This window comes from Xiphias gladius, chromosome 7 (assembly GCF_016859285.1).
Source record: "Xiphias gladius isolate SHS-SW01 ecotype Sanya breed wild chromosome 7, ASM1685928v1, whole genome shotgun sequence".
NCBI classification, from domain to species: Eukaryota; Metazoa; Chordata; class Actinopteri; order Istiophoriformes; family Xiphiidae; genus Xiphias; species Xiphias gladius.
Genome location: NC_053406.1, coordinates 22,262,357 through 22,277,510, shown reverse-complemented (window position 1 = coordinate 22,277,510; position 15,154 = coordinate 22,262,357). Strand labels below are relative to the sequence as shown.

Sequence of the window (15,154 nt, the reverse complement as noted above, 5' to 3'; positions counted from 1 at the left end):
GGTAAACATTTCATGAAGATATGATATCACAGGTTGCATAGAATTGATTTCAATTTCAAAATAAAATTGCAAATAAACGCGGCATTTATAAAGTAGCGACTATGAAGTTAGTGTCTCTTATACAATATACAGTAGTATGAGGTAATCAGATTTTACAGCAGTCCGGTGCCTGGATCTGAAAAAAAAAAACAAAAACCCAAAGAAACACTGATACATGGAAAGCTTGTATGATGTTTCATCTTATGTGCACAACGTTTTAATGCAAACAGGGCACATACAAACTGTATTTGTCTACTGTATATTCAAATCACAACAACAGACAAGTCATTCGGTTTGAGAAAGATACGTTCAAATCAAAGTTAAAAAGGAAGAGGAACTGATGTTATATGTATTTATATGTATATTTGTGTCAGCACTAAATAACAGTGAATTGAAAAATAAATAAATACATTTAAAACTAATGAACCAGGGAGAGAAATTCTGAAAATAAAGACGATGATTGAGGGTAAAACCTTTCGTTCCCTTTAAGTGAAATCTGATAGACCTACTATATGATATTTCAAGGCTAAAAGAAAATTTAACGGCACAGTCGAAACATAGCCCTGTTGTGATAGGGATTTAGAGCCCCGGCTATCTCCACTAAGCTACAGTAGTCAACACAAGTGTGCCCGTTGTGCTAAGAGTGAAAACAGTTCCCGATGGAAACAGAGGATCTGGAACCGCTACTAGACGTCACTGTACATTGCAGACCAGCTGTCTTGGAATTTGCATCAATGCGACAGACTCTAACAGTTTAACTTATCTTATATAAGGTCTTCAAATCACACAGTGTTTCAACAACTAAATATTAGGGGCAATTAAACAATAGCAATTAGTGATTACTGATAAATACTGCTTTTCATGGGATATACTGTAAAATACAAACTGGTGGAAGTACAGTGGGTCAGACACATCTGTCAAAATTCCTTTCAAATCAGCATTGAGACTTTTTTTTTTTTTTTTTTTTTTTTTACAATTTCAAACAATCTTAAAATACAAAAATAAATGCATGCAAAAAAAAAATGAGCACAGGAAACCAATAATCACTCAAATGAAAAAAAATAATTTTTTCATGCTGATCACACAGTACGAACATAATACATCGTGAAACCTCAAAATCCTGTGAGTTCTTAGGCACGCACTGAATCTAAGGACGAGTCATTCGCTACAAGAACATAGAGGTTTACCCAGTGTAAGCAACCTATGGACAGTGTCTTAACGCAGCAAATCAAACATACAAAGCCTGTTTTTAACAGCTACTATGCAAAATATCCAGCTTCCCTTGACCTCTTGATCTTGAGTCATCTTCTGTAGCACCTTTGGAAACATAATAACACCTTTGCGGCATCAAAAAAGCAAAATCAATACGTGAGTGATGACAGCTCGACAAGTGCCTTGAAACAGCTACTAACACAGTCTGTGTCCTAGTTAGTGTCCAGACCACTGCCTGGCTGCGCAAGTGATGCAGTAATTCAAGTAGATTTCTGAATAGAATCAAAGCTCTTTTAAATCGTGTTGCTTCACACACAATTTTTCAATTTTTATCTAAATGTGAGGCACTTGCAAAACAAAAATATTAACTAAAACTCTCAGTCATCAGTCTGTTTGCTAAACCTCTGAACTGTCACTGTTGCTGAGGCCTCGTGTCATCATGGGCTCTGCGCTGCTGGAGTTCTGGGGTACGTCCTTCTTCTCTCGCTTGGACCGGACCGCTAACGCCACCACGATGAGGACGAGAACCATGAGGAGCAGCCCGACAAAGATACCAGTGATCAACAACAGTCTGTCGTCACTGTTGTCTTTCTGGTTGAGCTCACGGGGTATGATCCCTTTGGTGAAGATCTCCCTCTCTGGGCTCGTCCTCCTCTGGCTGCTGTGGTCCAGCGCGATGTGCAGGATGTTGGTGCCGCGGTTGTTACTCACACCGATCTCCTCTATTATGTCCGGCACATCGTTGGCCGATCTCCTGGTGCGAGGTTGACCATTTGGAAGCAGGTCTGTGTGCTGGCTCATCGCATGGTACTCCAGACTTCTCTTCCCTATGCCCCGGTTAGCGTTGTCCCGGGAACGGACGGTGTAGATGGTGTGAATGTACCACTCTCTCCCTGCAGACACCTGGAGAGAGCAAGTTATTGTTTTAAAAAAAATGATACCTGTCGGCCATTTTTATGACACAGCTTTATGCAGAACAGCCATTCCTTTTGTTCCCTTCCCCTCCTCTCTTCATGGATCCATTTTAAGGATTATTTTGGTATTTTCCTCCTGTTCTAGTGTATATCTGACCAAACGTAAGCAATATGAAGTCACTACAAACATACAGTGTGTCCAGTGCAGATACTGTATAGTGGAGTTGAAAACAGAAACGTTTTCAGCCATTGGAAAATGCTCACCAGGACTGTAGATATGCTGATCCTGACTTTTTTTTTTCCCTAACAAGCCAAGAAACTCAGAACAACTGATCAGAAGAAGCTGTCTGGACTCGAGGGAAGGGGGAAAGTCTGAGTCATACACACGATCCTTTCATCAGAGGCCATATAAGGACCAGCCAGTGACAGGATTGTTCATTCACAATAAGGTTTCCGTGAGAAGGACGTGTCAGCTTGCGAAGAAGAAAAGTAAAATATCGGTGGAAAAAACATCTTTTAAGGTCACTTTGTCTGATGCTAATGCAGCACAGTACATTTTCATTTTGCTCTTTCCACTTGCTCTCCGCACATCAGGATACCACAAGTTTACACCAGTTCCCTGAGAGTCAGGCTGAGATAAGTGGCCACACAAAGACATAAATTCCAGCACAGTAAAACCTCTGGAATTGGCACAGATTGGTGAAATATGAGAATGTGGACTATTCTAGGCTGTGTACTGAATGTGTTTCTTGTACTCGACCTTTACACTGACCTGGAAGAGAGCCGAGGAATCCATCCTGAAACCATCTGACCCAGGTTGTCTCACTAGAGCTAAAGCGCCGGGGTCATCCACCGCCAGGAAGGCGTTGAAAGCTACATTGCCAAATGACTGGGCCTGAGTCTCTGGTTGGGCCTTGTCCTGGAGGGTAACAAGGGAAAGAATGTTTACCTTTGAATGGACAAGAAGCACGTGCGACATGATGAGAGATATACTTCTGGTACTTACAATGATCTTGAATCTGTAGAGTAGTGATGGAGCATCAGCCAGACAGCCGAACTCAAAGTTGCTGGGGTTGTATTTGGGGACATATCCATCAGCTCCAGTACACAGGAACACTTTTTCTATGTTACAAATAAAAGAGTCGCCCAGGTTCTGCACTGGATCCACCATCACTCGGCCATAAACTGTATCCCCTGGGGGAAGAGAAATTCAGTTTTCATGATTGAAAATCACATGTTACTGAATGTTGCGTAATAAAAGGGTCTTCACAGATGCAGTTCTCTCTCGATTATATTTTGCTCACACTACAATATTGAGAACGACGTCAAAACCCCGGCTAAAGCTACTCTCTCACTCTCGGCAGCAAGAGCTCTCTACAGTCACTTGGACAGCGGCTTCAAGCACTTTTCAAAGACTTTCAAGATCTCGTAATTAGCTTGTTTTGGGAAAGACACAAATGTGTCAAAATGACACTTCATGGAGGCCTCATTTTCCCTTCATTCTTACCCTATTGAGTAAGGAAATGACAGTAATAATGATAAATCAACAGAAATATTCTTTACACAAAGATTTCCTTTGGATGAGTGGACTGGAGTTAAGTCCTAGGAGCTAAGAAATGAAATACATTCACAACCGTCTGTTTTTTGGGGGTTTTTTTTGTTTAATCCACAAAACTTCAAGGGCAGGCGGCATTTCATGGCTGCATGTTACTGCCTTACCCTGTGAGAAGGCAGTGTCACTCTCCTGTCCAAAGCCCATGGAGCCATCCGAGAGCCAGAGAGTCCGCTTAGAGAGTAAGATCATCTGCGTGTTCAGACTGAACTCGGCTGCCACGGGGTCGCTAACCTATAAACACACAGAGGACAGACAAAAACACACAAATAAATCGCAGATAATCACGTCGACACGTTTGTGGAGCTGTGACTAGCAAGATTACAGCTTCACAATTGTGAGAATCTGTTTGCTTTTCTTCGTTCCATATAACTGTGAGTGGAATACTTTGGGTTATCTTATGCGTCGGTTAGGCAAAATAAGAAATTTCACAAAATCTCTTCTGGCTGGGGTTAATTTAGATAGGGATTTGTTTTTTATTTCGATTAATTAATATGGTCTGCTTTTTATGTGTTACTCTTGATGGTGTTTTGATGCTGGTGTGGTTAGACGTTGGTATCAGCATGAGGAGCTAAATACACGGCACTATAGGTACTGCTAAACTGATTCAAGGGAAGATGTTGAACTGAGATTTCTTCCTCAGGGTAAGGGAGAAGAGTTGCAGTTTTATGAGTACTTGACTGGCTGAAGCGAACCAGGAGGGAGTTTACTCTTAGGTTCTTCATCTTAAGTCAACTGGACAATAGAGGGAGAGAGGAAAATAAATGACTGTACAGGAGCCAAGAGATGTGTCTTAAAGCAAGTAGAGAATGAAGGAGGCGGGGGGAATAAAAGAAAATTTTGATTTAACTCTCACAAAGATTCACAGGCACTTTTTTCAAATGCACAGAATTGGTCAATATTTAAATAGGCAGTTGTGACTCCAAGAAAAATATGTGACTTAATCCATATATGTTGTTAAATTCATCATTTCCATTAGTATAGCTGAAAAAAATTGATAGCAGAGGCCCACATGTGTTCTGAATATCATATTCTTTAGTGTTAATTTAAGAAAATACTATTATAATTATATTTTATTATATTTATTATTATATTTTGGCCTATACTTGTATGACCATTTCTTGCCAAATAGTGGATTTGCTGACTAAATTTCCCCCCAAGGTTCAATAAACTTTACACCGGGTGAAATTACCTGCTGAAAGCGGATATCCAGGTCGAAGGTAAGAGGCTCTCTGGGATTGCAGACAGGTGGGATGGTGTACTCCAGGCTGGCGGGGGATGTACAGGGGACCAGCTTCACTGTGTAGGTTCCCGAGTAATCACGCACCTGAGGGAGGAAAACAATGGTCAGTGAGAATTAGGAAGAAAAACCAAACAAGAAACACAATTCAGCTGCTCTTCAGAAAATAAAATGTTTCCTCACAGCAAAATCAGAGATGAATGTCCACTGCTGGATGGGCTGGTTGTAGGTTGGCTCATTCCTCACAAGACTGAGATTAAAGGTCAGACCAGGGTGGTCCGGACACATGACCATGGAGGTGAGTGGTGAACCTGATGGAAAAATACATCAGTTAAATGATAAATACATCAGTATAATGATAAATATATTTTAAAAAGAGAATTAAAATTAAAAGCTGACTGAACCCTCTCCTGCATTAATGAAATATTCTATAATCAGAAAAAATCTCTTATTCCAACTTTTATGCAAAATATTATGACATGCTACGAAGCAATATCATGACATCAAAATCACTTCCTTACCTGGATGCGCAAACACAAACAGGCCTCTGAATCGAGCCTCAGTGCGGAAGTTGACTACCAGTCGTCCATGGCCATTTATACGCATGCTGGTTGGGTAAAGGGCACCTGCAAAGACAGTCACAGACCGATTTAATCCGGCAACTTAATCAATTTACGATACCTCCTTTAGTGAACATGACACATTTTTAAGTAATCCTCAGTTTTATATCGCTGCTCAAGTCTTGCCTTGCAGTTCAGCCTCTGGTGGGCTACCGATACCATCCCTCCATAAGATGGCAGTGTCGTACACGAATGTGAGCCTCAGCTCCGACTGTAAGTCGAAGTGCTGCCATCCTCCTGCTCCCACAGGAGAGTGGAAGACATAGGACACATGGAGTGGGACTCGTAGGGTCACATAGGACTGGACCAGATTCAACACCTGCAGTAAAAAAAAAACAACAACGTGTTGTGTCAGAGCAATAAATTAAATTCATACGTCACAGATTAATTTACCCCTGTTATAGAGATACAGAGAAGAAACACCAGGACACCCTGAATAAAGTTCATATACAATATCTCTGGAAATAAAGACCAATATCCTGCCACTATAGCTGATATAAGCAAGTTCTGTCCTGAATAGTGCTTCATTAAGTCTGCAAATTGATTGGATTTGACCACGCGTATATTAGGGAACTTAAAGCACACTTTACTGGGAGATCAAGCCTATAATGTTAACTGCAAGTAGGCATCATTAAGTCGGCTTGATGGTCTATAGCTGGTCTATAAGATTTAATGTATTGCCTGTAGAATTCGTGGACGCAAACCAGATGAAGATGAAGTACTTATCTTTTCACCTAAATCAATTCTAAAACATTTCAGTTGCAATGCAAATGTGTCCAAATCATAAAAGTGTTGCTGTTTTTAAAAATAACAAATGCTTAAATACTTTAAAAAACCACACAGAGAGAATGCACTACGTTTACATACGATGGGGATATTGAATGGCTCCAAACTTTCCCTTTCTAAAAGAGCCGTCCTAAAATGGTCGAAGGATTCTTAGTGGTGAAAGTCCTCAGAGGGAGTGCTCGCTGGTATCTGCACTTTCCTCTGACCTGTGAGAGGTACCTGCCTGCACTGGTTCTGTGTTCATGTGGAGACGTGCCTACACCTCTGGGCGCTGAGAGCTCAGGCAAATGATTTGCAGAATGGCCTTCTGACACAACCTGCTGGTTCTTAATGGTTTCCTGCGGTCCTGTTAAGCTGGGCACTAAGCCGTACACCGTGACACGACACTGGCCCCGGTCTGCATAGAGCCGTCAACGCTCAGCCCTCCCCAGCCCACTCGGAGGATCACTCAGGTCACGGGGCACCCACAAACATAGGCTAGGTCTTCTTCCATTGACCCTGCCTTACAGATCCCGAAACTGAAACTGTGACTCGGTCTATGCATCTACATACCATCTTTTGCCCTGTTCAACAGTAACCATAGCAACAAAATCTACATACGGAGCTGCACAAGAGCTGAATGTATACCACTCTTTCCTTGATGGAAAGACAGTAGGGACAATAATACTCCTCTAGGTGTTTGTTCATGATTTTAAGGCTAGGTAGTCTGAGGGTAAAACCATTCATCTCTTTCATAACTTGCTGATATATTCTTTTATAAATTAAAAGATTATCTTTGATCAATGTGGTCGCTAATCAATGAAGAAAGAAGTAGGCAACGGGCTCACCATTATCAATCTCTCTACCTCAAGGCCGAGGTAAAGTTTATATTACTACTATAAGCGGCCTGCTTACTTGACAAGACATGTTTATTACTGTGACATTCGCATTTACGTCTTGCGGCTGCCGGCAACAAAGTCCCACTTGTTGAGACAGCCTGTTATCACCTGGGTGATGCCTTTGTTATTAAATAAACCCGAAGCCATGTAAAATGAGAAACTCCCATTATCAGAGCCAGAATATATTTGCCAGTGCTGTAGGGCTTTAATTAATAATCCTCAGTAGGGATTTTCACCAATGATGTGCCCCCTGCACTCCTCCAGCCCTTCTTTATCAATATTCTACCTTAATTAACTGCAAGTCCACTAATAGTAGGTTTCCAAGGTGAATGCAAATGTTGAAGTCTGTGAGTCATGCGTGCCAGTAGCACAGAGGGAGCTTTAAGATCTCCGGCTTTCACCTCCACATATAACAGCAGCTGCTGCAAAGAGAGCGCAGACAAATAGGGGTTTTTATGAGGCTGCTGGTTATTGACTTCCCACTTCGACAAGACAAATAATTGGTCCTACCAGGAAATGAGGGAAGCAGGGTGTCGGTTTAGTCATTACTACTGTGGTTAGCATGGATCTCAAGACAGGAATGGATGATTTTTCTACAGGCTGGTATTTGCTTAAGATCCTTGAAAGAAAACCAAGTAGGTGAGCAGGGTTTTAATATAGCTGTAAATGATTAATCAGGCTTGAAAATCCAGGTGGATTTTGGAATGAAAATGAGCAAAACTTGATACAGGACAAAACAGACCAGGAGCTACTGAGTCCACATTCCTGTCCTCAAGGGGTTCCACGGCTTTATTGAACTGACTCCTTGCACCTCATGTCTAGAGATGACAAAAGGGGTCAAAGGTGACCTGAAGCTCTAAGGTGGGGCTGCTTACCTGTCCATCAGTCCCGATGGTTCCTCCACAGTCACTTAGCAGCTCAGACATGTCATAGTAGCTGGTGAATTCCCACAAACAAGCCTCCAGGTTGAGGTTTCTGTAGAATCGCAGTGTACTGGATCCCCTGAGGGAGGGGCTGTATTGGTAGGGCGCGGTCTCACCGATCACCTCTGGATTTTTGGTGGCTTCAGTAAGGAAGCTGTAGCGAGTCTTGACCTCAGCGTAGTCCAATAAATTAGAGCAGCGATGGTGGCCAACACGGGTACCGTCAGGGCTCAGTGTGAGCTCAAAGTTAGACAGGGGCCGGGTGGACACTATAGGCAACATACCTGAGGGAGGATACATAGAGGCAGTTATAAAGTGGAAGCATAGTCCTGGTGATGTTAAATTAACTATTACGGGCAAGCTCACCGAAGTAGCTTCTTATTGAAAGAATTTGGCTGATTTGTGACATATTGAACCAAAGTTTTTTCCAGCTTTAAACCAACAACCTGCCTCTAAGTGATATTTTCACTGACGAAAATGACTCTAAACACTCAAGCTGCTGTTCTTACCATCAATGTGAGGCATGGTGACAGTTAGTTTAATGAGGTTGGGGTGGTCTGTGTCTTCTGCTCCAGTGTACCGTAGCTTTGCAGAGAAGGGCTCGGCCCCGACTGTGCCTACAACACGAGGCTGGCACATTCCTGCAACCACACCGAAAAAAAAAAAAAACCTCAAATGTTTTGTTTCCTTAAAAATCCTCTTAGTAATTCTTTTATCTTTCAGTTTTCTGTCAGAACAAGAACAGCAAGAATCGCGGTGGGGGAGCAAAACGCAGCCAGCAGCCGCTTATCACGTTGAGCCATTTCCGTGAGAGAGAACTGAACATTTGAAGCTAGAGAATGAGCTGCACTCACCCTCGCCCAAGCTGATGGACACTATGGGGCTGGGGAGTTCCAGACCTTCATCCCCGTTAGAGTTCACCGCCCTTGCGGCGCACTGGACCCTGGAACCAGCCTGGAAGTAGACTGAGTCCAAAGTGATGAGCTTGGAGGAGGTGAAGAAGGTGTCAAAGTCAACTTCCCTCATAGGGCTGGTGACACCGTCGGTGCCGGTGGGGGCACTAACAAGCCAACGATACCGTGTCAGGGTGTTGTTGATATTCTCGCTTACACAGATGGAGCCTGTTTTGTCATAGTCTGGGTACTTTGGGTTACAGGCCTGGAAAAGGTAAAGGAAATTATGCTTATGAGTGAAAAGCACCTAAAATCCAATGCAGCCAAAGATATTTCTGTATATTACTGATGAGCTCTCAAGGTGGGTGATAATCGTGATGATAACTGTGGTGATACGTTTGCACATCTGCTAAATACTACCTCATAAACAGTATTAAACTTTCTGGAACTGCACTCGAGAAAAAAAGCTTCACTAAGTGAATCATCAGCAGAGTCAATGACTGAAAAGTATATCGATAAGTATTTATTTCTTATACTATCAGTTTGGACATACAGTGACACAAATAACAGGGTAACCAGCCACAGGGAGAGAGTCCCTGGTCCTGTCGATGTCATCGTAATGCAGCAGAGAAACCACTCTGGGCACCGAAGGGAAGGTGACATCCGCCATGCTGTTGGTCTCCTCGATATAAATTATGGCTTTGCTCATCTGTTGATTGATAGGCAAGGGTAAATTAGAGGATGTTAATGGAAAACAAATTGCTGCTGCCTTGTAATATGATAGTTAGCCAGGTAGTCACACACTTGACAGTTAAATTACATGGTTATTTGGTTCAATTTTCACCTTTGTTTCTGCCACCATGTTCTCATCAGGCTTCAGGTGGACAGTGAATGCCTCCCTCATTTCTCTGACACCATCATATAAAATCTCCACCTCCACATAGTGCTCCTTGTCACCCTCTTTGAACACAATTTCTGCCGAGAAAGGAGAGATTGACAAGTATTTTTTCTAGCAAATTTCAGATCATTGCAGTCCTGATAAAAATGCCCGGCGGTATTATTTACCCTCAGATATGGGATGGTAGTCCTCCCCAGAGGTAGCAGATCCGTCCTTGGTGTGAACTCGGACAACAGAGACCTTGGAGGTGTCTCCAACACGCAGCACTGAGATCTTCACTACAGACACTTGTCCACTTTCCTTTGGCTCATTCACACTGAATTTGGTCTCTCCAAACCTTATAATCGCCTCTGTGAAAGCATGGTATAAAGGTTTAATCGTGCTAGTAAACTGTAACTGTAACAGTACAGTGGTAATATCACAAAAGAGACTATGGTATATCTGATCTAAATTTAAAAAAAACAAACCTCAAAAATTCTGGTCATGGTGGATTTAAACAGAACTATTTTAAGGAACAATGTATAACAAGAAAAACAAAGCATTCTCACTGTCTGCATCGTCTTTTATCTTGATGAGTGTCTCATTCTGCCCCCCAATAGATGCTCCAAATGGAGATTCACTCTTGGGGCTTCCCAACACAAGCCGGAGCTCTTCTTCTTCCTCATGATCCGTGTCATCAACTAGTACCAGTACGCAAGGCTTTTCAATCTCTCCTGAATAAAACGGTAAAGGGAAAAGATATGGACTGACCGCATATGTCCTTGTATTTAATTTTAACAAGTACAGAAAACACAAACCATACAAAGGGACATATGCTAGGTTTTGCTACACCACCTGGTAAGAAGGTGATGATGGAAGCATCTGTGTTGGGCCGCTCACTGAAGTCCATCATGACCTGGGCTGTCCCCTGCCTGCTGTAACAGCGTACTGTGGACCTGTAGCTGATGTCACCACTACGGTACACAGTAGCTGAAATCTGCCCCGAGTCCTCATTGCCCACATACACAGCGTCACGGAACTGCACCTTTGGCACTAGAGAAACATAATTACACCCATAAATCAACATCAGAAGTACAGTGTGAACATCATATGTGCGTAACCATTTGAATAAATTTTGATTGCATCCAAGATTTTCACTCACAGTCAGAAACTGAGTCATTGATGAGGATGGTAGCCTTGCTTGGCTCCCCGAGGATCCCATTCATGGGCATCCGTAGTACCAGTTCAAACTTCTCTGGCCCCTCCAGCACTGGCTGGCCCAGGTCATCCAGGATGGTCACGCGAAAAGTCTGCATGGTGACCCCTGGTGCAAAGTCCAGATTCCGGCTGATCCCCACGTAATCTACACCAGCTGCTCAACAACACAATATAGGTCAGGCGTGTTTCAAAGCTCATGGGAAATAATGGGCACAGCAAAAAGGGAACTACAGTACTTGATCTTATTACGACAGCAGTTCATACGTTACTTCATAATTCATTTGTGAATGTGAGACAGTGAGCAAGATGAAACAATATACCCGGCGTGCTGACAAAATTATGCTTTCTATCTCGTGGTCTGTAGCCAGGAACAGTTGGAATTTGTTGCGCGATTAAAGGAGCGCTGGAAGAAACCGGATATCTCCACGAGCGCAAACAGGTTATTCATTTGCCATTCTTTGAAGAGACTGGGTATTGAGAGCTCACCCTTTGCCCGCAGGCTTTTCTCATGTACTTATGACCCACTTATGTGTGTAAGTGTGGGCTTGCATTTCTACCATGCTACATATGATTAGATGCCAGTTATTTTTACGGTTATAATGCAGGGAGAGCAGAGATGTTATGAAACTGGACAAGGGGGAGAAGATTGCCTGGGGGCAGGAGATAATTGACGCTGTAGGGAAGGCTCGAGTTAACATCCAGTCTTAGAGTCCAAAGCAATTACTTACATGCAGAACAATCAGTATGCATTCCTAAAGCCCTGTCCTCATTCAAACCACCATTATCTTCACAACACTGTGCATATCCAATGCCTACGAGGCAAGGGCCCAACAGAAAAGCCATGATTTCTCTCCCCTTAACCTGAACAATGTTTACATTCCACAGGTTGTCCACCCAACATATCCAATGTTACCGTCTCCAGTAGATTACACTTCTCTAAGCACAAACCACCTAAAGCTGTCAGAGAAGGGTACCTTGCAGGGACACATACCCTCTGCTGAGACAGGCTCTGTCTTTCTTGAGCGCACTGTGACGGTTCCTCCCTTGGAAAGATCAGTCCCCGTCCTCCACACTTGCACCTCCACGAAGCCGTCGCTCTCATCCACATTGTAGTCTGTGTTGCCAAAGTAGAAGACAGGAGCTGGGAAGAACAAAAGTGGAAGGAGTAAAAAGGATGAGGAAAAGCACACAGGAGGAAGTAATCCACAATCATCTCTCAGCTGTTTCACAATAGGACACTTGAATACCTCATGTAATTGCTGAGTTGAATCTGTAATAGCTAGTATACTCTGTAAGATTACTATGATTACAGGAGATATTGAGGGAATGTTTCCATTGAACCACCAGCAGGTAGTCAACACTTTAATTGTAGCCCTCAGACAACACTTTCTAACTTCCTGGAATGATGTTTGCGGGGATTTCTACATCTGCAGCAAATATTAAAAGACAAAAAGCAACCTGAAGGCAGAGATGAATTTCCTGGTTTTGTTCTGGATGAGCCTGGTGATGGGGCTGACTTTGATAGTGATGTGTCTCAGAGGAAGACAGAAGGCCTGACAGAAGGTCTGGGGGATGTAGACCTCAATGTACCAGCCCAGGCCTGCCTCGTTGCAGTTAGTGCTTCTACAAGCTGAGATTCCACTGCAGCCAACCTCACCCACTGTTATTTGATTTAACCATTTCAGAGCATATTTCCTCTCAACAATGTCATGCTACTTGTGAGATGGTTGCTTAAGGGCTTTGACCTCTGTGGATGTTCCCTTTGGGAGGTGCAGTCAGGTACTGTAACACTGTAAACACTGCCATCACAAAGAGACTGCAGGGAGTTAGTCATGGTCCATTACAGCAATACAAAAATAACACGAGCAGCCAAAAGCTGAAACATATCCACAGAAGCCATTTTTACCTCCAAAATGCTCACATTCTCATAATTGATCAAATACAACATTGTTATGACTAATGGGAACAAGCCACCACTGAGCGGTAAAAATCTGCGACTGTGACCAAATAACGAATAAATTAGGTGAACGGCAATGGCCATGGGTAGATTTGTGGTTTCCATGACAATGGAACTCGGCACCTACTAAACAGTACTTAGCTGTTTCTCATCACACAGTATGAGGCAAAAGAGATAGTGGGGATGGGGAACTGAGCAATAAATGCATTCAGCAAAAACAAATCCATACTGCTGTAACTGTTGTAACCGTCATGATTATGTTTTCTAATGAAAACAAAATACATGAGCAGGGAAAAAAGAGATTAACTGTCAGTCCACAGTGCTTCCAGGCATAATTACTTATCAGGAAAAAAGTGTTTATTATTTTGCACTATATAATTAAGCCTCCAAGTAATCTGAGTCTCAGATGATACTGCATATTTTGATGCAGTCTGCTTTGTCAGAGACAGCTCTATATTAGCAAGATAAAACACGTTCTACAAGGGAAATAGAATTTTTTGGCATAGCCTCGGGATTTGTGGTTCTCAGAGTAGCCATTTCTGTGGTTGAAATAATGCTTCTCCTAAGTGCAAGTAAAGGACAAAAAAATGTTATGCTTTAATCTGTCCTGAGAGCACAGCCAGGACAATGAGTGCTGCATCAAGAGGCTCGCAGCTGCCAGAATTTCTCTCCAGAGAAAGCCAAACAAAGATGGTTTTGGCTGCCTGAACTGGTTCCCAACAGGAGGAGTAATCAGATCTAGTAGCATGAGGTTGGGAGCCAGGAACTCAGGCCCTGTTGTACTAGTCCAGTAATCAGATAAGGTTTGTGCAGCAGACAAACAGTGAGCTTCAAAGAGCTACGGCCCATTAACTGAAAGGTAAACCACTGGCTCCTGGGCTCCAGCAGCCCACCAGCAGCAGCCTCCTACGCCACAAAGCACATCTAAGGTTCCCCGAATGTAAGTGGAGATTATCAAGATTTAGACATACTTATTATGTAAAACTGTATAAAATATATTAACCTTCATTTATTAAAAAAACAACTAATTTAACTGATTTATATTTGTATAGTTATTCTACAATGTTATTAGTATTGTCATAATACTAGCCCCTTTTTACTTTTAAAGTTTCTCCAATTCAAAAATAAATCGTATGTTAGGGATTGAAATGTAAAATTCTTGATGTTTTGATGTTTGTTTGAAATGATAAAACAATGGAAATATTGATCTCAAAAAAACAACCCTAACGTCTCTTTCACTTAATGGTTCCAAGTTAAAAATACAAAACATAAGCCGGAAATAAGAGCACCTTACGTATAGTCTTAATGCCGGTCAGTTTATTGTACAATATGCCCGAATAACAAGGCCAAACAAAGGCAATATCTTTGCTGTTGCATATTTGTGAACATAAAATAAAAGAAGAGGCACAAGGAGAGACAAAGGCATCCTTAAGGGAACTGTTACACTCCCACTGACTGCTTGATTTCACTTGAACTTCACATGACATTCCCGCAGCGCTAAGTGGCTTCTCGAATGGTGAGATTCAATTGAGCCTTGGCAAATGCTCTCCTGCCCACTGTGTGCTCGACAAATTTCTCTCCAGCAGCAAAAAGCCTACAACAGCAGCTCCATATTAGACACAGAATAATCTCCAACTTTAAACATGACTTTGAGTAACACTTGGATTTTCATAGCGGGCTCTGGATTGAGTGACTTAAGACTGTCAATTAAAGTCAGCACCTCTCTGCTCAAGTACTTTGGACATCTGTGTCTATCTGAATGAATGGGAATCCAGGTGAAACATAATGACAGGGTTTGTGGCTTCCCCCTCGATTCATCCCCATCCAGGATATACTGCACACGCACGGGACCCGCCCATCTTTAAAACAGCTCATAATCATACCTTTATAACAAGGACAAAATTTACAGGCAACTGTCACAAGACGATAAATGCACGAGTCAAGTCCTGCTGTACAAGCATTCTCATGTCTCGCAGCCCCAACCA

At 42.5% G+C, this 15,154-nt stretch overlaps 1 protein-coding gene across 2 annotated transcripts in view; it reads right to left on the bottom strand.

Annotated features, from left to right (window-relative positions):
- Positions 1-1,081: 1,081 nt before the first annotated feature.
- Positions 1,082-15,154, bottom strand: part of frem2b (FRAS1 related extracellular matrix 2b) — a 50,610-nt gene continuing 36,537 nt past the window's right edge. For both annotated transcript variants that reach the window (XM_040131730.1, XM_040131731.1), the window contains 18 exons: positions 12,204-12,353; positions 11,157-11,366; positions 10,850-11,047; positions 10,564-10,728; positions 10,183-10,365; positions 9,962-10,092; positions 9,671-9,826; positions 9,079-9,382; positions 8,734-8,865; positions 8,177-8,508; positions 5,764-5,956; positions 5,539-5,643; positions 5,201-5,328; positions 4,970-5,104; positions 3,885-4,011; positions 3,172-3,359; positions 2,938-3,084; positions 1,082-2,154 (listed from right to left, as the gene is read on the bottom strand). In XM_040131730.1, the coding sequence (XP_039987664.1) occupies positions 1,648-2,154; positions 2,938-3,084; positions 3,172-3,359; positions 3,885-4,011; positions 4,970-5,104; positions 5,201-5,328; positions 5,539-5,643; positions 5,764-5,956; positions 8,177-8,508; positions 8,734-8,865; positions 9,079-9,382; positions 9,671-9,826; positions 9,962-10,092; positions 10,183-10,365; positions 10,564-10,728; positions 10,850-11,047; positions 11,157-11,366; positions 12,204-12,353 (3,491 nt within the window). In that variant the 3' untranslated portion in view covers positions 1,082-1,647. The remainder of the gene's footprint in view (positions 2,155-2,937; positions 3,085-3,171; positions 3,360-3,884; positions 4,012-4,969; positions 5,105-5,200; positions 5,329-5,538; positions 5,644-5,763; positions 5,957-8,176; positions 8,509-8,733; positions 8,866-9,078; positions 9,383-9,670; positions 9,827-9,961; positions 10,093-10,182; positions 10,366-10,563; positions 10,729-10,849; positions 11,048-11,156; positions 11,367-12,203; positions 12,354-15,154) is intronic.